General features: G+C 37.6%; 2 protein-coding genes and 2 non-coding genes across 9 annotated transcripts in view; 1 reads left to right on the top strand and 3 right to left on the bottom strand.

The window, feature by feature from the left end:
* Positions 1–24,866, top strand: part of LOC139940053 (A-type potassium channel modulatory protein DPP6-like) — a 114,667-nt gene that overhangs the window by 24,525 nt on the left and 65,276 nt on the right. For 2 of the 6 annotated variants that reach the window (XM_071936269.1, XM_071936268.1), the window contains exons 1-2: positions 16,402–16,616; positions 20,808–20,861. The exons of 3 other annotated variants lie outside the window; for them this stretch is intronic. In XM_071936269.1, coding sequence (XP_071792370.1) covers positions 16,542–16,616; positions 20,808–20,861 — 129 coding nt within the window. In that variant the 5' untranslated portion in view covers positions 16,402–16,541. Of the gene's footprint in view, positions 1–16,401; positions 16,617–20,807; positions 20,862–24,866 lie in introns of those variants that run through there. One more of the 6 variants, XM_071936273.1, reaches the window with a different exon arrangement.
* LOC139940055 (1-phosphatidylinositol 4,5-bisphosphate phosphodiesterase delta-4-like) overlaps positions 1–24,866 on the bottom strand; it is a 194,005-nt gene that overhangs the window by 107,037 nt on the left and 62,102 nt on the right. The gene's annotated exons all lie outside the window — the stretch shown is intronic.
* Trnal-aag (transfer RNA leucine (anticodon AAG)) lies at positions 5,175–5,256 on the bottom strand. The gene has a single exon. It is a non-coding gene; the product is annotated as a tRNA-Leu (tRNA).
* Positions 5,325–5,406, bottom strand: Trnal-aag (transfer RNA leucine (anticodon AAG)). Its single transcript has one exon. It is a non-coding gene; the product is annotated as a tRNA-Leu (tRNA).

The following is a 24,866-nucleotide window of genomic DNA, read 5'->3' as shown; positions in this document are numbered from 1 at the left end:
TACGTCTGTCCGTTACCCGATATCACTAATTACAGGCAATCATCTGCAATCACCGGCACACAGCTGGCTTTCTAACTAACCTTTTCTTTGCCCTGCCCTTCCGAGGAGCTGTGATTAAATCTAAGCATGAAGGCGTATCGACAAGATGATGATGATGACCTGTCTGCTCCTTATTACTGCATAGACTGACCGTCTCTAGATGAGATTAAACTTAATTCACTCATGGCACAGGTTCATCCAAATAATTGTTTCATTTCGTTTGAATAATAGAAACACTCGGTCATTAACGTTGCCTCATAAATCACTTCGGAAGACAATAAGCTTTACTGCATACTTTCTTGTAGGAAACGAATGTAGTGCCAGGTATAAATTAAATACAGTATTGTGAATTTTGACTAGAGAATCACCGTAACCAATACGTTTTCTCTTTAAATTTTCTCTCGTGTGGTTATACCAAGAGCTAAGCAAACAACACAGTCTTGCTAAGCTGGTTATATAGGTTACCAGCCAAATGCACATTGACTTTCCATATCTTGTGACTGATATACACGCTTTTCCTGCTTAGCAGATAAATTTACGAGGCCAGCTTCAAAGCTTTATGATATTGGGCAAAGGTCTACTACACGTGTGCTTGTTTCTGTACGACCCCTCCTCTTAATTTGCAATCAGTACGATGCCCATGGATCCATCTGCCACTAACAATATTAAGACCGTTTCTTATCCACACTGATTGCATTGGGTTATCCCTGCCCAACCAAAACACAAACAAAAACAAACAGTCATGTTTTGACTTTATATATTGATTGCCTCAAAGAAATGACACATCACCCTCGGTCCATCAGTCCATCCTCCAGGGGTCATACCTTCCTATTATTTTACCCCCATCACAAGTCCGCAGGGACGGGATGCACCAATGTCTCATTTTGGTTGAATGCTTTATCGATTTTCACACTCGTACATGCAGCAGGGCATTGCTGGTTTCCATCGTGCTCCCTGTGGCATTGTACAGGACGGATTACATTTCCGTATGGGTATAGGAGATTCCGTTTCTGCGGCTCACTATCATTTACAGTGAGATTGAAACATCTTCTTGATGAAAGCATGTATCAATGTCTGGTAAATATCCGGATGAACCTAAAGAGACGAATAAAATACAATGCTTATTAAAGGGTGATTAACATTAAGGGTTGAATACTTTGTGATGTTGACTGATTTAAAATCCGGCTGTGTGGTACCGGCACTGATCTTCTAGGAAAGCAAATAAATTGGTTCAGCAACATTTGTGCCCATTGTAGAGAAAGAGGGGTTTTACGGTAACATATACATCTGTTTTTAACCTCATACGTAAATGACCCTTCACAACAATCGAAAAGATATCAAGTTGTTTATCAGAGTTATGCTTATTGATATTGTGTGTTATTGTCATGCATAGAAACAATGTCCAAACTGTATTCCACAACTGTAAACACAAGAAGTAAAGTGACCGGCTGGTCACTCGTGTGGGTCTAATAAAACAATTCCATCCAAATGATCAGAATGAAATGGCTCGGCTGACCAACCACTCTGTTTTACAACAGCTTTGATGGAGGTTGTATGCATGGACACGTAAAGAGCCAAGTTTGTCAGAAAGAATACAAATGTATTTCTTGTCACGGTTGTCGCCTGTAGCAAGCTCCAAGCACCTGGAGTAAATCTCAAGACACCTGAAGATGTGCTGTTGGTTGTTAGAGTGTCTTGTTTGGTGGGGAGTGAGGGAGGGGGGGGGGGCGGGGTCCATGCACATTCTTTACACCTGTCCCTTGTCTAGCGAGCACAGTTTATATTGATGGAATTAAACAGACCGAGGTTGTGACGCTTCTGGGTTGATGGCCGTCTCGCAGGGACAGATCCCGTGCTGTGATGAATAACATCGTTGATCATTTCCAGGGACCGAGGTTGAACCTTCATGAATAATGCATGAGCTGATTTGCATGTTCTAGTTTGAATGTTTGATTGGAAATAGGGTTTCGGAATACCTAAGGCCGTGTCCGAAACGACGACTTCGGCTACAGCTACGTCTAGATCAGCGCGTCTACCAGAGTGTTGAAGAATAGCAGACGCGCGCGATCTAGCCGTAGCTGTAGCCGAAGTCGCCGTTTCGGACACGGCCTAATATACAATCTTGAGCACCATATTGAGACATCAACAAGGAGAAGACAATCAAAGCATCTAATCGAAACGTTGAGTTGTCAACCACCGCTTCTTTTCACAAGAGGTTGATTGTGCTACCGTATAAACCTCATCTGACAACTATATACAAGCAGACCTTGAACCGTGCATAGATCATCTACACGCGTCAAATGTTACTGGAAAATTAATAATGTATTGCACAGAACCACCAAAGCCGAACACCTTCGGCAGATAAATTATTCAAGATCATTATTGACAGTGAATTTAATGGCATTTTGGTTGGACCTAATGTTTTTATTCTCAAACAACAAGTGATCAAACCACAAGGGAAAACTGACGGGTTTTCCCCTCAACAAATCAAAACGTCAGTGCACAGAACTGTTTCGCGTGGCCAAGTCAACCCAGTACGTATAGACCTAGACGATAGCAACCGTTATAAAATAATACTCGTGATATTACTAACAATTATGCCTTTACTAGAAAAGAAAATTAAATAAAAAAGAACAATAATGATTAAAATGAAATGTCAACTTAATTTTCTCTTGACGTCTCTGTCATTGATTAAAATGTAAGCTTCGAATTGTAAATTATTGCGGACGAAAACGTTTTCAGATGTTTTTAAGTATGCACTGTGACTGAAAGGCCTACTGCGTTTATTTCTCTTGAGGACACAAACAGTTTTACATTTTATTTCTGGAGACATGATGACCTAGAAATCGCATTCCCTAGAGTCTGAGATGAAGAGGTTTTCGTGGTCTCATACCCGGCAGGATGTTATCTGCTCCAGAAAAATATACACCTTCATATATTCTGCTTCAACGCTCATCAAAATGTCCCAGGCGTGCTTGGGAGACGACATACAGACATCGTCCATACAGATGTTGTTATTGGTTGCCTGAAAGTATATGAGTTAAGCCTCACGTGACAGAGTTGTCTGATGAAAATCTTTAAAAAACATGGAATTGGTTAAGACGGCGAGCCTTTTCATGTATTCTCCGAAATCCAGTCTTATTAAACCCGTTTAAGACGGCAAACCTTTTCATGTATTCCCCAAAATACAGTCTTATTAAACCCGCAGGGAGTATCCATCTGTGTAGGTTTAATACAAATCTACAATGCTGCATGCATTACAGATCCTTGTCATTTAAATAGTGGAACACGGGTCAGCGGCGTCACGTGTCAGGAAGCACCAAAATATATTATAGGAATCCTATATGGATAACTATAGGACGCTTTGCAGCGTCATACCAAAAAACAATCGTTCCCGTCCGTTAGTCCAAACGAAGCAAGGGTGTGTCATGACGGACAAGGTTGTTAAACAAAACGTTCGGAGGGTTAAGACGAGCGTGTGATTCAAAATGGCGTGTACGAGTACGAGTACATTTACTACAACTTATTTGTAGTATTTATATTTAATTTTATGTCATGGGATGATTTAAAAAGGTCACGTCACCACTGCTCCATGTTCGTTCACTATCTCTCTCGCTCTCTTTAATCTGACATCGGCAAACAGTGACTGGGTGAAATGTAAACAATCTAGAAACCTGAGATCCGGAAAGGTCTGTTCTTTCATTAGGGATGAGCTGGCGGTATTATAAGACCATCCATCACTCCATGTCAACGGGACCTACTAATTAAAGTACACATCTACGGCTTCACTAATTGCGACTTCTATCGGGATTGTTAATCAGATGCACAGTGGACCAGCGTGTCTGTCTGTCATTGTAAAAAATAAATTGTGCTTGTGAAAATATTATCAGTTATACAAATTATAATCAGTTTTGTTCCTTGTGTTTACTTTCGGCGGTGACTTCATAGGCATGACCGCACATTTACGATGCCTCTCTTTAGAGACAAAACCACACAAGCTGACAGAATTTGTTATTAATTTTATTGATTACTTTGAGTAAAATTAACAGGATTGCTAAAATGGGCTTTGTTTAACTCTGTCGAAGATTAATGTTTAGATTTCATTTCGTGTGATTGCAAGTGTAGTGTGCAGGCAAGCTGGTACGTTGTTGTTTCCGATTATAACCAGGAGAGGGCGCTATAAAGGATGGACCGGTGTCCCAGTGAATTCCGTCCGCCGGAGATGCTGTGCCCCCATAGACAATTAACATGGGCTGAAGGATTATTCAAAAGAGGGCGCTATCAGAAGAGGTCTGTATACAGTTTTTCATTATTATGGGAGCATCAAATCTCGGGGGGGGGGGGGGTAGCAAATCTTCTGCGCCACCCCATCGGCTTAGGCTCTGCCTGTCAAGTCACAATTACCGTAGCCCGATCACGTCCCACTTTGTGATTTGAGCCCACGTACATAGTCACCTTTGACCTCACATCATTTCACATGGCCATCATGGATTTTGGAGAGTCGTTGTTAAATCCGACGTACATGTGTAAACGCATTAAGCGAATGCCTTCCGTGAATCCTTTTTTCTTATTATTCATTGCAAATAGAGGGCGCTATAAACTTTTCCCGTTAAATTTCTGAGTTTATTATTTTGACGGTGACTCTACGCGAATAAATCAAAATCACTGCCGCTCTGGATATCCGATAGCGCCCTCCGTCACAAAACTAATTTACTGTTGCTGTTAGTATGCGTGTGCTTTTAAGTGCATGATGTGTGTCACCTTTAAGCCTTCGAGAAAAACTCTGCTAGTGCCGAAACGCCAGTCCCATTACTATATTATTTATGTGGGTTTCATAAATCTAAGGACACGACTTGGAAAAAGACTTGACAAAGACTCAGATAAGGGAATGTACAACGCATCCTTTGCTTGCAATTATAGACTACCCGAAACATACATAACCCAATAGTTCGAAACTGACTGTTAAACCCCTGTTAATCCCAAAGAAACTTATTATCGTCTCGTCTTTTATTTAAACTATGTCCCCATTCATCAGATAAGTGCAAAATTAAATCTTAATCTGGTTAACGACAGCAAGGACATGGACAAAATTCACTTGAAAAAGTATAAAGAATATTTGTCTAAGAAAACGTACTTGGCAGCGGTGGGATTCGAACCCACGCCATCGAAATGACTGGTGCCTTAAACCAGCGCCTTAGACCGCTCGGCCAAGCTACCTTGATGAAGATATTGGCGGAAGGCAACAGTCAAAATACAACTGTTTGTTTTCAGCAAAAGAAAAGAAGTGGCAGCGGTGGGATTCGAACCCACGCCATCGAATTGACTGGTGCCTTAAACCAGCGCCTTAGACCGCTCGGCCACGCTACCTTGATGAAGATATTGGCGGAAGGCAACAGTCAAAATACAACTGTTTGTTTTCAGCAAAAGAAAAGAAGTGGCAGCGGTGGGATTCGAACCCATGCCATCGAAATGACTGGTGCCTTAAACCAGCGCCTTAGACCGCTCGGCCAAGCTACCTTGACGATGCCATTGGCGGAAGGCAACAGTGACAATACAAACTGTTTGTTTTCAACAAAAAGGAAAAGAAGTGGCAGCGGAGGGATTCGAACTCACGCCATCGAAATGACTGTTGCTTTAAACTGGAGGTCGTTCAGTGTCGATTTGGACTTGGCCTCGATGCATCGGTTTCATAATTGATCCCTTTCCATGTCGATCATATTGTTGACTCATTGATTGGGATAGTTATAGAAAGTTTCAGCTGTTAGTCATACCGTTTCATGTGGTCGATCAGAATGTCGAAATGGTCGGTAATTGTAGGATCTTCTGTTCCCTTTCTTGGTCCTTTCCAGTCAATCGATCTTGTCAGGGATGAACTCTATAGGCAGAGTTGTTGAAGTGGCACGCTTGGTCGTCATTATACTTTCCAGTCTGACGACACCAAACCGAATGACATGTCTGATTTCAGCCTATCGTAGATCTTTCAGTCGCCATGCTTTAATACTAGATTGCAAATGTGTTCCCATGTGGAACAAATTCCTTCCACATCTATAATAACCTACTACTCTGTTCAGACTCAGTGCTTTTATTGGTGGTAGTAGGAATGAGTCACAGTCAAAAAGAATGAATATACCATAAGCGCCTTGGATCTATTTCTTCATCCATGATCCAATCATGTAATACACATGGCAGGTTTCCCACCATCGCTTTTCGTTTATTTGGCTTATAGTTGACAACATTATTTTATCTTCTCATTGGGGTGGCAGAGGGCGTCTCCGGAGGTGATGTGGAAGACTGCTTCATTTAAGTGTCTCAAGGAGGATACAATAATATTGTTCACGCATATTTTATCATTAGATTAAAGATAAGATGGAAGACATTCTGGTCGTAACAGTTTCTATGTCAGTTGATTCTGTGTATCATAATTGTACACTACAGTTCAAAATATCGCAACCATTGCGGTAAATTAACAATCAATACAATAATCGTGGTACAAGTCTTTGATTTGATGAAACTAAGTATTTGAAATATTTTACCAATTGAAGAAATGAAATGCTATCAATGTTTTAAACAATTAACAGCTCTCCATCGCTCGTAACCATGCAGGCAAGTTTTTAGGCCATAAATTATTTTGAGTAATTACCAATAGTGTACAATGCCTTTAACCTTCAATTAAACCCACACTGTAAAAAAAAAAATCGTATTTTTACGGTTTTTTCCTGGCAGTTTGGACGCCAGTACTATCCCGTAAACAAACGGTCTAAAGTAAATGTACAGGCCACACTGTTAAATCACAGTACCTTCGGTGTTGTAAAATTATGGTTCGTCGCTGTGATTTTACAAGGAGAGGCTTGTAAGAATAGGGCAGCTCCAGTCATTAAACGTAACTTTTCTTGTAAAATAACAGCTTTCCAACATTAATTTTACAAATTAAACCCTGTAAAATCACAGTCCCACCAATGTAACTTCACGTTGACGGTTTAGCTAAATTACACGCGACACTGTTAAATCACAGTACCTTCGGTGTTGTAAAATTATGGTTCGTCGCTGTGATTTTACAAACAGAGGCTTGTAAAAATAGGGCAGCTCCAGTCATTAAACGTAACTGTTCTTGTAAGTTAACAACTTTCTAACCTTAATTTCACAAATTAAACCCTGTAAAATCACGGTCCCATTAATGTTACTTCACGTTGACGGTTTAGCAAAATTACACGCCACACTGTTAAACCACAGTACCTTCAGTGTTGTAAAATTATGGTTCGTCGCTGTGATTTTACAAGGAGAGGCTTGTACAAATAGGACAGCTCCAACGTCCTTTCACATAACTTTTGCTTTAACATCACAGCTTTTTGAAATTAGTTTTACAAAATCATCCCAGTAAAATCACGTTCCGTACCTTACCGTAAAATACACGTCAATTTAATAACTCAAAACGTCAAGAAAAAACAATTAATAATATTACCGGAACACATCAGTATAGGATTTCGATTTCTTTTTATTTAGCGCTCAACATCCTCAAACCACAAACATGTAAAAACTTGGCAAACTTTGGCATATACCTTCTTGGAACCCTAAGAAAAAACAAGAAAAGCAGAACAAAAACATCTCCAACATTTAATAAATAAATCAAAATAACGGTGTAATGTTCTGTTCTGATGGTGGAACAAAAAAAAACACAAAAAAAAAACTATAATACAAACTTGTCTATTTTTTGTTCCACTATCAGAACAGAACATTACACGTATATTACGTCACAAATTATGTGTTGTAGATTTTTTGCATGAACACATAATTTTTATCTCTAATAGTGGCTTAAGTTTTGGCCACTCCACCAAGAATACATATGTGATCACAAGTCTTTGTTTATTGGCATAACTTCAACTGATTTTAAAGGCCTGTACAAAAGTATGACCTGAATAAAAATGAGACAAGTATTTATGTGTTGCAGATTTTTTTGCAGTGACACATAATTTTTATCTCTAGTAGTGGCTCAAGTTTTGGCCACTCCACCAAGAATACATATGTGATCACAAGTCTTTGTTTATTGGCATAACTCCAACTGAATTTAAAGGCCTGTATAAAAGTATGACCTGAATAAATATGAGACAAGTATTTATGTGTTGCAGATTTTTTGCAGTGACACATAATTTCTATCTCTAATAGGGGCTCAAGTTTTGGCCACTCCACCAAGAATACATATGTGATCACGGGTCTTTGTTTATTTGCATAACTCCAACTGATTTTAAAGGCCTGTATAAAAGTATGACCTGAATAAAAATGAGACAAGTATTTATGTGTTGCAGATTTTTTGCAGAGACACATAATTTTTATCTCTAATAGTGGCTTAAGTTTTGGCCACTCCACCAAGAATACATATGTGATCACAAGTCTTTGTTTATTGGCATAACTTCAACTGATTTTAAAGGCCTGTACAAAAGTATGACCTGAATAAAAATGAGACAAGTATTTATGTGTTGCAGATTTTTTTGCAGTGACACATAATTTTTATCTCTAGTAGTGGCTCAAGTTTTGGCCACTCCACCAAGAATACATATGTGATCACAAGTCTTTGTTTATTGGCATAACTCCAACTGAATTTAAAGGCCTGTATAAAAGTATGACCTGAATAAATATGAGACAAGTATTTATGTGTTGCAGATTTTTTGCAGTGACACATAATTTCTATCTCTAATAGGGGCTCAAGTTTTGGCCACTCCACCAAGAATACATATGTGATCACGGGTCTTTGTTTATTTGCATAACTCCAACTGAATTTAAAGGCCTGTATACAAGTTTGACCTGAATAAAAATGAGACAAGTATTTATGTGTTGCAGATTTTTTGCAGAGACACATAATTTTTATCTCTAATAGTGGCTCAAGTTTTGGCCACTCCACCAAGAATACATATGTGATTAACAGGTCTTTGTTTATTGGTTCAACTTCCACTAATATTAAAGGCCTGATACTATTATTACCTTAACAAAAATGAGACAAGTTTACAATGTGCTGCATGTTTTTGCATTGGCACATATATTAAAATTATGTGTCACTGCAAAAAATATTGGTGGAGTAGCCAAAACTTTCATATGATGATTACATTTACATGTACCATGTTTTTTAGTTCAAGTCCCACTCATTCTCAAAGACTTTCATTGAATTAGCCAGCTTCAGTACGCCTGGATGAACAGACGGCTTCTTTCGTCCACTTTTGGAGCCAGTCCCTGGGTTTAGGCCCAAGAAACATCTGCAATAAAAACAAAAATATACAGATTGGAATATTGCCTTGTCTTTGTTAAAAAATAAAGATGTGCTGCTATGTTTTTTATAAACAAATTTGGAACTGTTTAGATACAGAAATGAGTTAATGTCATGTTTCGACCCTAGCAGAGTCCTTCTCAAAGGCTAAATGACAACACAACACACACAAACATGTGTAACAGAAGCAGCCAGGTGGAAAGAAGTGAAAAGACAAAAGAAGACTGTAGTCAGGAAAAGCAGGGGAGGAACAATGGAAAGGGAGACAAAGGAGGGGTGCACACTAATTTTATGTGTGACCCTTGACATACTAGTGGGCATACATGTGCTATGAGTATGGCCAAATATCAGACCACTTCCTACTGTCCAATGAGAGTCTCATTGGACAGTAGGAAGTGGTCATTGAGACCCACTTGTAATGACTCTTAGGGGTCCCACCCTAAGTACATGCTGACTCCTGTGTTCAGTAGTTGTTCATGAGTACCAAATAAACCAATACCTATCTTCCATGGGGGATCAATGGTTGAAAAATCTCAACCCTGACCTCGAATCAGGGCGAAAATTCTCAGGGTTGGTGCAGGTTTAAATGTTTCCAATTGTTAAACACAGAACATGATATATTGAACCCTGCATCAACCCTGGGATTCCTCTGCATGAACAGGCCAAGCTTCTTGAACATTGTCAGTAAACTCACCTCTGGATAAAATCAAGCGCCCCTTCGGACTTGTTCGGGTACTTCAAATTGAAGCAATAGTAAGCACAGAACCACATGCTTAGGGCTGACAAAGGATTAGCCAAATCTGCCACGAGAAACTTTCCAATGGCGAGTGAAAATCTTGAAGATTGAAGTGGTCTACCTGCAGTGCATGTAATGAAAGTATTGGACAGTAAAGTTAAAGACACAAACAAATGCTTTGCAAATATTTAGATGGAAATTTGACTTGTAGCATGCAATGTTTCTGACAAACATGTTAAAGGAACACGTTGCCTTGGATCGGTCGAGTTAGTCTTGAAAAGCGTTTGTTATAAAATGTATACAGATAGAAAGATGCTGTAAAAGTATAATACTTAGTTCAAACAAATCGTGCATCTCTTCCACTATCATTTGAATAGTGTTCTCTAGAACTAGGAACTTTGAATATAATTTGAGCAGAAATAGTGCAATACTCTCGATAAAGTCAGCCACAGATACTCCAGGATCATCGTCATCTTCATGATCATTGTCATCACCATCAACTGTGTCTTCAGGCTCAGTAAATGTGGATGTACCTGCTCCATCATGGCATGGATTATCATCAACATTGAAGTTAACATTTTGGTCAACAATTAATGTTTGGTTCACATTATGAGCCGAGTAGTTTCTGTGATACCGTGATAAGTGAGAAGAGAAAGACAATATATGATCCATGGTTACAAAATCAACAGTTGAGGGAAATTTTCTTTCGAGGGGGGGGGGGGGGGGTGGGGGGGTGGGGGGGGGGGGTGGGGGGGTGGGGGGGGTGGGGGGGTGGGGGGTGGGGTGGGGGGGGGGGTTGGGGGGGTGGGGTGGGGGGGGGGTCACAAAAAGAAGGTAGAAGGGGAAATGAAAAGGGAAACACATTTGAGGAAACGATATTCAGATGACTGAGGGCATACTTGCAGGTTTCTTGAATGGGAAATGTATTTTGACAGCGTGAAAATTCATAAAAATAGCTACAATTTAAATGTACAGTTTATTTATGTAATAAACGGTGTGTTATTTATTAAAAGAAAGTCTACAGTCATCAACAAAATTCGTCAAACCAACGTTGGTGCGCTGTCATTTTAAACGTCATACAATTTTAATTTACAGTTACAGGGTAAAAAGTGTGTTAACTAACATTGTAAAGTTAATTAACAGTAAGTTGGCTTTTACTTACTTACAGAACTCCGTTTGACCCAAAACACGTTGCCATGCTGTACTTTTATTGCCAAAAAACGTTAATTTGTACGGTGTGTTTTTTTTCCACACGCACGGGAAACCTGTATTTTTCCGGAAACGATCCTGAAAACACAGCATACAACTTAAATTTACAGTTTCATTGTTAAAAATATATGTAAATAAACGTCGTGAAGTTAATTAACAACAAGTTGGCGTTTATTTACCTGCAAAACCCCGTCAGACCAAAAAAACGTTGCCGTGCTGTTATTTTATTGCCAAAAAACCTGTTTTTTACGGTTATTTTTACAGTGTATTTTTATAGGTTTTTTTTCACACGCACGGGAAACCTGTATTTTGCCGGAAACGATCCTGAAAAAAACAGCATACAACTTAAATTTACAGTTTCATTGTTAAAAATATGTAAACAAACGTCGTAAAGTTAATTAACAACAAGTTGGCGTTTATTTACCTGTAAAACTCCGTCAAACCTAAAAACGTTGCATTGCTGTAATTTTATTGTCCCAAAACTTGTATTTTACAGTCATTTTTACAGTGTATTTTTACAGGTTTATTTCACACGCACGGGAAACCTGTATTTTGACGAAAATGATCCTGAAAAAAACGGCCTACAATTGAAATTTACAGTTATAACTGTTATTTTCAATTGCAGACCGTTTTTTTCAGGATCATTTCCGTAAAAAAAAAGGTGTACTATGTAAATAAACGTCGTAATGTTAATTAACAGCAACTTGGTGTTTATTTACCAGCAAAACTCAGTCAAACCCAAAAAACGTTGCCTTGCTGTAATTTTATTGCCCCAAAAACTTGTATATTTACAGGTTTTTTTTACAGTGCAGCTGTACCAACTCATCATTCAGTACACACCGACCCATCCTTACAATCGAGGTCATGAACTCGTCCCCAAACACATCGATCCCTGCACATACTGTACAGGAATGTCACTCATCTCTGTAACGTGTAGGAATTGTCACATGGGTTTATGCAAGTTACCATTAATTAGGCGCCCTTGCATTAATAACCTCATACCACGATGGGTCAATTTCATTTTGCCAATTAACAAAACATATTAATGTTTGCCCATATTTTAATTGTTGCATTTTATGATAGAAGAATTGTTTTGAATAATCATTTTTCGCGAGTTGTAGTGCCACTTTTAGGAACCATGTACAATTGTTGGTTTTACTCTTAGGCCTACAATTAGTTTGTGTTCGTTGACATTTAATTTGGTGTCTAGTCAATTTGCAGCTGGTGTTACTCGTTAGTAATTTGAGTTGTTAGTACTTGCTGTGATAATCAGTTAGTATTGTTCGGCATTGGATGTGATTTGAATTTTAAAGGAACACGTTGCCTTGGATCGGACGAGTTGGTCAAAACAAAAGCGTTTGTAACCGTTTTTTATAAAATGCATATGGTTGGAAAGATGTTTTAAAAGTAGAATACAATGATCCACACAAGTTTGCCTCGAAATTGCGTGGTTTTCCTTCTACTGTGCGAACTAACATGGTCGGCCATTTATGGGAGTCAAAATTTTGACCCCCATAAATGGCTGACGTGTTAGTCGACGAGGTAGAAGGAAAACCACGCAATTTCGAGGCATGTTTGTGTGGATCATTGTATTCTACTTTTACAACAGCTTTCTACCCATATGCATTTTATAAAAAACGGTTGCAAAGGCTTTTCAAAGACCAACTCGTCCGATCCAAGGCAACGTGTTCCTTTAAAGTCACAGGTAAAGTTGGTATAATACTCCAGGCTAACATTGACCGATAATAAAATGAACCCATCTGAACTGGTGGATTAAAAGGGAAGACATATAACTTGTAATCAAATAAGTTACTTCAAACAAAAACCTTGTAAAGCTCTACGGCTAGAAACTGTGTGATATTATACCCAATTCGATCGTGTATTTCAGTAAAGCGAGTAATTTGTTTACCTTTCTATTTACTTATTAATTTTTATTTGTATGTTTGTTTGTCACTTAAAGTTTTTATTGTACTAGACCATCTGGCACTTTTTCCTTGCGTGTTTATATGGCTGGATAAATAAATACATAATGCCAATACATGACCTCTCAAGAATGACTATATATATTGGTCTATTCCGTCCCGTTTAGCAATGGATAACCACTGCACGTGGTCAAGCAACGGTTTATTCAATTCAAATCTTGATTTGATTTCGTCGATACCACAAATGAACCATTTGAAAACTAAGTTCTTTCCGGGCAGTTCAACTCAATTGCTTTTGCACAAACCTCTCGACTCCGATTCTTTAGATGATAAATAAATCATTGATGTTTATACTTCTCAACGAATCAAGTCTCATTTAATACATCATTAAACGCTCCTTAATTATCCTCAGCATGGGCAGTTCACAGCGTGGCTCCTGAGTGGCCAGAAATCCAGTTCTGAACGTGTGAAAATTCACAATTTATATGTTCACGCACGATACCCAGGAATCTGACGATCGGCTCGCCGCATGCTGGACACATTTCACCCGGTCTCTTTGGCGTTAGCCACGGTGCTGGGCGGTACTCCTTCGGTCACAAGTGGAATTTATCTATTTTTAACCATTTAGCCACTGTACCGCTCAGCCGCATATAGCAAAACACTGTATGCGGTACGAGGAAACCTCGCTAGCTTGTGTTTGTAGAAAAAAGGAACATCAAAAGAAAACTCGATAGTCATTAGTAGGTCTATGCATTTGTTAACATATCTAGTTATAGATCGTTATTAATTCTCCCTTCACAGTTGACTTGTCGAAGCTAATGATGATGAAATAGTTTAGCTCTTACGAAAAATAAAACGCTCACTAGTAAATAGGAAACTGTTCATCATTTATGATGATATTGTCGAAAATTAACGCCTTCGCATTTAATCAGTATGAGCATTGAGCCAGACAAAAGCCTTGAAAAGCTATTGTGTTCATATTCGTGCACAAAAATAATTCGCCATAAAAATTACCGTAGCCGTTTAACGAGAGGCATTTATTGTTCCCATGAGAACTTGTACTATTACCGAAAGGGTTAAAAATTGTGCATACACATTAAGCCATGGCTATCTTTTAAAAATTTTTTAAGGGACCAAAGGGTTAAAACGTTAGCATAGCAAAATTAGATTGATTCGTAAAACCTACATCATGTTTTTCATGATTTGGAGGACAAAATGGTAAAACAAAAACTTATTGCTTCAAAATCCTGTTTCGAGAGCAACTCTCAGACCATAATGAATATTTTAAGATACTTGACAAATAACCAAATATAAACAGGTTCACAATTAAATAAACACGTTGTAGTTTTGTACTGTTTTTGGTAATATATAGCAACTTTTCGTGAAGATGTTTTCAAAATGTTAAAACCATACTGTTTTTCTCCATAAAATACCTTTAGGAGAACAAAGTCAATATCGGGTGCACAAACTTAGCCCAAAAGAGGAGGGGGATATATTTGTTTATCCTTTGGTGCTCAAATCAAGCTGAAAAGTGGAAGGGATAGATTTGTTTATCCTTTGCTGCTAAAAACCAACCGAAAAAAGGAAGGGATATATTGTTGTATCCCTTGAAACTAAAACACGACGAGTGTGATATAATGCAATAAATACGTGTGATTTATCCATTTTGAAAAAAGTTAGCATAGCAAAATTAGATTGAGTCGTAAAATCTACAGCATATTTTTCACGATTTGGAGGAAAAAATGTTAAAACAAAAATTTGTTGCTTTAAAATCCTGTTTCGAGAGCAATTTACAGACAATAATGACAATTTTAAGCTGTAAATTTGAAAAATAACCAAATCTAAAAAAATACAGTTAAATATGAACCTGTTATTTGTAAAGCGCCTAATGCAAAAGCCTCTAAGTGCATGAAGTGTGTGGTTTGTGTATGTGAGTTAATCCAATAGGCCATATACGGTAGTTATGATCTCACGAGTCAAATACCCAAATGTTTGAGAACAGGGACATTAAATAAGTGTTTTTTCCTTTTAGTTGTTATGTTTGGTCACAACTAATTGAGGATCCCTGAAGGCCAAGGATTGCTTTAATCCATGTTGGTCATAGCTATGTTTCGAGAAGAAACCTTGCGAGTTTTAAACAATAATTATCTCCAATGTGCAACAAAAACACTAAACATTGCTTAATGCTGGACATAAATAATGAAGGCCATTTTATGTGGGTCATAGACCTATAATCCCACCCACCCATAAATATTATACATGTTCCTTCATTCAATCATCAAAAGTCATAACTCAAATCACTGTTCATAAATTTTACGGTCAGTGGGTTCATAATTGTCCATCGCACGACTTCAGCCTAAGGGGCTCAAGTGGTCATTTTTCACCGCGTAACAAGGCCTATCAGGCATGTTCAGCGCAACACAAATCGCAATTATCGGAGTTGTTTAAAGAGCTTATAAATATGTACTTGGATGTAAATTTTAGTTATTTTTGTATTGTGGTTTATGATTATTAGTATGCTATTTAAAAAAAAAACTAAGCGTATTATATTTTGCTTCTCAGAAGCGCTTTACAGATCATGATGGTGCAATTACAGATCAACCTAAATTCATATTGGCAATATTTTGGTTTGTGACATTTTCAGTCGGCCTTGGGGATAGAAAACTCAAAACTAGAATTGTGCTTTGGTGGCCTTTATTCGGCCTTCCACATGCTGATTGTCAGCAATCTATAGTGGTCTGTACGCCGTCTGGCAGCTTTGTAAACTTTGAAATCGATTATTTTCAAATCAATTAATTCTGTTATATCAATTTAAATAAAGGGATACCATGTATTGATATTGTCTTGTTTGCCCTCCAAGTTGGTAGTAAAAGCCATTGTCGTTATAACATCTCACTCCAAATAGAAAAGCGACCTTGCAAAATGATTAAAAAATACCCAATAATATCAAACAACCATTGACGGGGAGATATGTTTTGAAACGAGTAGATGAGTTAATACAAACCCACATCTAACCCAACCTCTGGTCATGTTAATTAATATATTCATGTTAAATATCAAGTAGTACACCTCATAATTTGTGATAATTACGTAAATTTAGACAGATAATGTTTAGTTTCAACATGATTGGCCTAAAAAGTAAACGAGGTGACATGAACTGTACGGTGTAATTCGTGATACCAAAACTAAACAGTATGGTCCCGTCCTAACTCCGTACGCATGGTACACGCATGGACGAAGCACTTGCACTTCTCACTACGCACTCCCATAGAGTTGTGCGTGAAATCGGAACACATGATACTTCCCATTGGATGTCAGTGCAGGCAGTACTAGTGGAGTTAAACTTTCAGCGCCAAGTAACTGTGGAATCAGATTTTACACTATGTTTCCAGCCATCCTAAGACCGAGAAGTAACTCGAGAAATGGCCAGGAGCAATCAGACGACACTATGCGAAGGGTAGGTTTTTAAAATGGTGTCTTTTTGTGTAAAAACAGCACTTATGTTATTTTATGTGTTTGTTTTGTTTTGCGCTGTGTTTACGTTGGCAGTGTGTGTGGTATTGGCCAGCAAACTCAAATGTGGAGCGGAGTGGTACTTTCTACCTGGTTGTTGTACCATGGTGGTACAGACTCCACTATTTAATGCTTGTTATTATGGTAGGAACTGAATTCCAAACGTTGCTAGTTGCGGAGTTAGCAATTATAGGCCTACTGGTGCTAATTAATAGCTGTACAGGCATGATACCTTACAAACTGCAGTGCATGCCAGTGCATGGATGGTGCATAACTATACTACACCACACTGCTGGATGGCCAGCAGGTAGGAGGGGGTAACCACTCCCAAGTCCTTGGAAATAGGAAGTTAGAACTATGACTTGAGTAAGGTTCAGTCCGCCATCCTCATATTTTTCTATTTAGGAGTAGAGGAGGGTTACATTACAGAACTTTTTGAAGAATTGTTTTATGTTATTGGCCCCCAAGACATAATTTTCTCAATTTTGTTCAGGTCTTTTGTCATTATAAAAATTTGTAATAGAACGCCCTCTTGATGGCCTAGTTAAACTTTTTCCTGGGAACCAATCGGTGAGTTTTTGGCAAAAATAAATTTACATTTAACTACTTATTTTATAATGATTTAGGCCTATGTTTTAAAAATTAAGAATTTATGTAAATATATTTTTTTGACCATGCTGATTTGATTTGAAAGGCTGGTGATAGTTTAAAAAAATAAGTCAGTGCTTCAATTATTAGTAGGACATTAAGTGAAAGGTTATCAAGTTGATAAATTATGCCAATTGAGAGCATTATGACTAACTTTGAGCACACACCTCATATACCATCGTTGCAATACTTTGCATGGTTTGACTGGTTTATTATGCTGCAAAATCGCTGCTGAAGTCAAGAACCAAAGCCATACTCAACAAACACAGCCTATAAAGAATAACACCCCTAGATTTAAAGTATGAATTAGTTGAGGCTGATTTAAACCTCAACCCACCATGCAGTTCCATACAAACAGGCTGAGTTATAAACTAACAAATGTTGGCCTTCTTTGTAGTGCTGATAAGGCATTCATGCAGAAAAAAAACCCAAACATACATCAACAAAGAATTGAAAATATGATGTGAAATATCCCAGACTGAATTGTTTAGATTAGAACATGGATGGATCATTAGGAGGTATTGTTATAAGGAAAGCAGCCTGCGTGGCTAGACGCGGAGGAATGCATCATCAACTGCTGTTAAATTAGTCGCTTTTTGGTATACTTTGTTACTTTCGGTAAAAAATAAAAGAAAAAAGAGAGGTATACCTCACTGAGGCGTAGCTTTTATGGCTAGCTGAAATGAAAGCCAGCTAAAAAATGTCAGCACATGTTTTGCATACAAATAGTACCAAGGTGACCTATACTCAGTCGATAATACAGTACAGTACACCAATTATATAGCCTGTGCGCTAAAGAGCTGCAGGCTGTACCTTCATTGCTTAAATGTTGGCAGCACAAGGTTTTTTTTACACAAAGACATGAGAAATAGCTTTCTTTTTTTTCTTTTTGTGAGCTACAGTGATGTCTTTTTCTTAACAATTTATACAAGTTTCAAATTGCGCGTATGATAATGGCTACAAAAGACAAGGTTTACTTTAGGGCTGTACTTTCCTTCCATATGAAACAAAAAGAGTGATCTGCCCCATCCATGTCACTACTACATCCAGTGCCTCACTTCAGTAAAGGGTGATCTGCCCCATCCATGTCACTACTACATCCAGTGCCTCACTTCAGTAAAGGGTGATCTGCCCCATCCATGTCACTACTACATCCAGTGCCTCACTTCAGTAAAGGGTGATCTGCCCCATCCATGTCACTACTACATCCAGTGCCTCACTTCAGTAACAAAAACAATGAGTTTCACCAAATGTGGAACAAGAACTAATAAAACGTGGCAAATTGATAGTAGTATTTTATTTGTCCATAAAATATTTAGCAATGAGTAGGGCCTATAATAAGCCCACGCTTGATGAACAAACAATGTTAAAATAGTACCACTACAAAAAATTCAATAATTTCAATAGTATTAAAAACACAGGTGTTTCTGTTTCCACGGTTGTTGCTGCTGTGACTTACACTGGAAATGCATTGCTGTATTAAGTCAACAGTAGTCAGTCTACTTGCTATCCTTTTTGTAGAATAACAACTCCAATTTAGATGACGATATTGAATTCAAGACCAAGCAAAATAAAAGCACTAGAAAGATGAAAAGGCAGGCCGGATAAGTTGAAATCAAATATTAAAAAGATAACACCATCTGTCTTTCTTTGTAGCAGGAGATCTTTTCGATTTCAGCAGCATCGTTTTAACGAAGGACAATGACAGTGTGGTTTTCTGTCATACTTTATTGACAATTCTAAATTTGGATTAGATTTTTGACCACCCTGGTGTTGAATTTCTTTTATCAAAGCTTCAATGAAATCAGAGTCGAAATTTCAGTAGAGACCTTGGAATAACAATGCCGTGAGATTTTAATAAAAAAAAAAGGAAAAAAACACACGTTGTGTTTGACACTTGACAGTATTAAACATATCACATAGTAGGCCTATTAGAATTTTTATATTTTTTATTATAAGAGGTCAGCAACAGTCTTCAAAATGTACCGTCGCTGGGTAATGTTTCGGTACATAAACTACCAATGCAACAAAGATGAAAGGAAAACCTTCCTCATGCAGATATTTTGATCTTATCTTCAATAGTAACTTTGACAGAATAGCTCTGGGAAAACTTCACAACAAGGGTTTTCTATTTTTTAAAATAAAATGCTAAGAACTTTTATCATTGATGAAATTGAAAGCCTTACTAAAACATTACAGTATCTGCTTTCAACTTTGGTTGTAAACAACCTAATGATGTTTGCTTACACCATAGAAATATCTACTTTCTTCTGAAGATAATGTAATTTTGTACCAATCAAAGATAAAGTTTTCAACACCAGTTACTTATCAGGAGTCCTGATTAAGGACCAAGACAAACTAGAAAAAGCGATAATATCTGAAGAACAAACTACACTATTTACAATAGAAATAAAACAGAGATCTAGGATAAAAGTGGTACCAAAGGGACAACAACTACCAACACATCGTTAGTGATTTTAATTGCTATTTTAATTATAAATGCTAAACCTTCAAGCAGCCTCCTTTTATTTAGACCAATATTCATGAACAGTAAAGCCAATTATTTCCCCCACACCAGTATTTATTCGTATTGAGATAATTACACCTGTACACATCTACATGGCCTTATGTATGTCATCCATGTCCTAATTAGTTAATTAAAACAGAATAGAGAAAACAAAGCAAAAGCAAGGATTTGTTTTCTCTTCCCTGCTTCATGCTTTTAATTAACGATAACGTACATGTAGTACTGTAGATATATTATAATATTCATTGACATGGGCCTACATGTATAATATGCATTGTAATTAAAACTCTAGACCAAAGCAATGTCAAAAAAAAATAAGCCCCAAATTAACTTGAAAGTTAAGTTTGGGCTTTTTTTTGACAGCTGCAATCAAAATAAGCAACAGTTATTTATTTAGTCATTTATTTATTTATTTACTTATTATTTTTTAGGGTGCAGGGCATATTAAAGCTAGTTTGATAGTATTTTAGAACAGAAATATTTGAAAGATTACCTCTGGTATGAACTTCATCATCTTAGATGTTTTAGAATGAAACTCTTCATTTGAAGATGTTGAGTCAGTAGCAACAGCTGACAATGTTGCACTCAGCCCCAGAGGGAGGTCTTGTACAAGTTTACTCCCACTAGACAAGTCATTCAAATACACACACTGCCAACTGTGAATGTGAAAGTTTAATGTTATGTGTGTCAATGTGAACATGTCAGCTAAACAAATTGACTATAATTTCCACTTAAAGATACAGTCTTTATTTTTTGTCTCAGAATGTTTGTTTTGTGTGTGTTTTTTAAATTTCAAATCTCACTTTTTATTGTAAGGATGTTAGGTAGTTATTCTTAGACATCGCAGCTCTACACCTTTGCAGGAATGTTTTCTCATGTTGCAAATTTACTTTAGAATTTGTCAGTGCTTACTTGTTACGTACATGTCTCTTCTAAATGTGATGTGATCCTTTTGTTCAGGGTTCAAGTTCACGCTATGATGGGGCTCATAAGGACAAGGACCCTGATGAATTGGTAAGAGAATTATCCACCAGAGAAATCTCCCGTCTTACCGCCTCCCGCCTCTTTCCCCACGTCATCGCTTCCCTTCTTCTTCATCTTGTGTACTAATTAACCCTTGATCAAACCCTACCCTCCCATCGTCCGAGGATCATTTATGTTCTTTGTGGTAGATGGTTCAAACTAATTCCCAATGTCCCAATGTTTCTGAAATTTTTTTGCGCACAAAAAGTAACGAGATAACGTAAATTGAGAAACGATATGCCTGCGGGATCATGCGTTGTGAATTGTGTACATTGTACATGTACTGTGTGTTTGCAATCTTGTCAGTGATTTGCAGCACCTTTAACCTTTAGGACGGTAAAAGGGAAATGTGTAACTGCATGATCGGTCGGTTAATGGTGTAACCTCGTAACCATCACAGTTCGTTTAAACCTATCTAAAAATAGTTCAAGTTATATTTCTTAGGGTTTAATCAAGAGTTTTCAAAAGCCACCATGCAGATTCATGGGGTTTCATTCCTCAATTTACCCCTACATAGCCCTACATTGTAGCTCTTAGCTTGGTACCGCAAGTAACTTACAAACACAGTTTGTTCTTTTGAAAATAGTGATAGTAACTTGAGGGTGAATGAAGAGCTCAATTTTCATCATTGTTATGTCATGGATGTATTGTAAGTTCTGAAGTTGGATTATAGAACAGACTTAACTTTTTACGCGTTTTCTCCAAGCTTTTCTTTTGGCAAGTTTTTTTTAGAAGAAAACACCATTGACGATTATTATTGAAGTTGTCTGCATTTCCGGGTTGGTTTGCTTCTGCACAGATTATGCTGCTCTCAATTGTACATGAATGTAGGTTGGAACGCCCAACATTGAACTTGTGCACAGTATAGAATTGTATACACAATGCAATATCTATAGGCCTAAGGCATTTGCAGTATTGAAATGACCCTTTTATAGACAGATTGTTGTCTAGTTTTAGTAAAGGCCTACTAATAACATGCATTTATATAACGCTTAAAACAGAGTTTCTAAGCGCTGAAACATTAAAGTAATTAAATACACGATATAATGACAATAATCATCAGAACAATGTGTCTTTCTAAGCCATATGGATGCATTTATCTCTTGGGTTCCTGGTAATGAACAACAGCTGAAAAATCCCATTTTGTAAAATAGTCACAAACCATTAAACATTCATAAAATGTACCTTGCATAGAGTCTTTTTATTGTTCTCAACAGAGTGTCTCTGTAACAAAACAGACCCTGTACTCTATTTAAAATAACAACTCTCAAAAGTGTCTCTAAAACCTGATCCATGTGCAAGTTGTAAAGTGGATGACCATGCCACCCTGCATTCTAAGAAGTCACACCCCCCCAAACGCCATCCAGTTCCATCATGCGTACTATCCAGTCTACTGGAAGATCATCCTGTCTTAGCTCGCAGTATGCTGAGAAAACATCCCTAGCATCAAGATGCTGTGGCTCGTGTAGTTATTACCATCGGGAGGATAGGGGGGTGCTATAAGCCCATCAGAGTCCTAGGACTTAGTTGAAGTTAATGGCTTTAGGCTTCCTGGGTAAATACACTAGTCTCTACTTTTCTATGTGAGTTCGTGTAGCGTTGGTTTCTTGGGATTATCTTGTTGAGGGGAGTTAAGACTGTGTGGATCCATTGAGGAATGCTGGCAGGCATTATCTTGTGGTGGTGGTGTGTTTATTCTAATACATAATCATGTTATACAGTCTGTAGAAAATAGGCCAATCATCATCTGGGAATCAAAAGCCTGAATAAACCAATCAGATTTGGCGGCCGTTGGTGAAATAGAAGCCTAATTCAACTGTCTTGTCTAGAGCATGGAGGTAGAAATCTAGACTAGGCAGAAAACATTCTTATGGCTACTGCTTACCAAAAGCAAAATCTGGCTTATACACCACACCCTGTTTGTTAGATGAGCATCAAATTTAAGAAAATCACAAACTCTCTGTGCTGCAAGTGTAAATTATATGCCATACCATATTAAAAAATGAATTGTAATTTTGCAATCCCCAAGTTGGTGCTTTTTGCACATATAATGCTTAATTGAATAATGCAAGGGGGCGAGGTGTTCTCTAACTACAAAGTCCCCAGTGTAAAGACATTGTCTTCAAGACCATTCGTTAGAGACCATCCAACAAAAGGTTTAGCCAATTCAATTCAAGACTGTACACCTTGAATTCCTTAAGAGTCATTAAGAAATACTGTGACTGAAGTATTATTGCTTGGGGTGTAGACAGCCTAATGTAGTAGACAGCCGGCTTCCATGTGAACTTGAGGTTCTTGTACTGTTTTTAAAGAGCAATGTACTTTTATATTGCTGATATGGGTTGCTTCAAATTGTTCCTTCAATCCCTCTGAGAAAACACGTACAGGTGTAGCTATGTAAAACAAAATCCACATTTTATAGTCGCGTGTGTTGGAACATATTTGACATTCAGGACTGTACTGTACTACGGTTGGAGGTCATTTAGCTTTGATAATACTTATCAAATTCAGCAGCCACTCTCATCAGCTGGTAATTACCGTGTAATAATTTTGATATTGATGTTTAATGATGTAATCTGCAGCTTTGTTGGTGGTGATTGAGGGTCAGTGAAAGGTAATTAATGTGAGGATGGATCGGTAACTGGAGGATTACATGCATGGCAAACAATGAGAGGCTGAGTTAAACATAAACACCTTCAGCAAAATTGTATTGTAATTAACAAATCGATGCAGCACTGGAGGCTCTTATATTGATGAAAAATGTTCTCTTAGCTGTACTGAGACAGTTTCAAAAAATAGTTTATTATATTTATATAAAAAATAATATGTATTGAAATTAAAACTGCAAAGGGAAAACAAAATTTTGATAAAGAGATTGGGATTAACCACTTAAAGCCATTGGACCCTTTCGGTACAGAAAAAAAAAAAAAAAGTTCACAGATTTACAAATAATTTACAGGGTTTACAGAAGGTAATGGTGAAAGACATCTCTTGAAATATTAGTCCATGAAATGCTTTACTTTTTGAGAAAACGGTAAAACAATATAAATTTTCGTTAACGAGAATTACGGATTTATTTTAAACACATGTCATGACACGGCGAAACGCGCGGAAACATGGGTGGGTTTTTCCGTTGTTTTCTCCCGACTCCGATGACCGATTGAGCCTAAACTTTCACAGGTTTGTTATTTGATATAGAAGTTGTGGTACACAAAGTGTGGGCCTTGGACAACACTGTTTACCGAAAGGGTCCAATGGCTTTAAGCAACTAGAATCCATTGCAGTGTAGACACAATATTAAACAGTATGGGTCACACTTTAAAAGAAACTAACCCTGTTAGCCCTAGTGGTTCACTGAACAATCACTACGCGAATAACACCCAGTATTTGTACATAAGACTGGTTGCGCATTGCTGGTAAAATGTTGTCCTACACCATACACTCATTGAAGTTGTTTTATGCTTTCTTCCTCATAACAATGATTTTTTTTCATGAAGCTGTTTACCGATAAATGCAACTTTGAAGTTTGTGTTTACTTTAGCTTTGATGTCAATGTATAGCCACACGGGACACATTGAGTTTGCAGTGTTGCAGCTCACTCTATGCTTAGAATAATCACAAATACGCTAAGTGCCTTTTGCTTTTCTTTCAATGGTTTTCTTTTAAGTTTACAGTTTCTGCAATCATCTAATTCTGCAAGCAATGGTTTTTTTCTAAACGTGTGATATAATTTGATTTTTATACTGATATCGTATGAAGAGCGCCCTCAGCAGATTCCGCTTGGAAAATAATGGTGAGTGGTTTTCCTGTTGTCTCAAACACCTGTAGGGAACGTTTTATAATAAATAGTGTGGATATTTACACCTGCCCCAACCAACAGTCATGTTCGGTTTAATTGCATCTATTGGCTGTAAAAAAGTAAATGATTTATTTAGATTTGTTAGGGAATTATCTCATTGACTCCAGGAAGCTTAACGAATCACTGTATATTTCCTG

The sequence above is a fragment of the Asterias amurensis genome, chromosome 7 (genome assembly GCF_032118995.1).
Source record: "Asterias amurensis chromosome 7, ASM3211899v1".
Taxonomy (NCBI): domain Eukaryota; kingdom Metazoa; phylum Echinodermata; class Asteroidea; order Forcipulatida; family Asteriidae; genus Asterias; species Asterias amurensis.
Note: the sequence above shows the minus strand (reverse complement) of the source record. Positions and strands in the feature narration are given on the sequence as shown.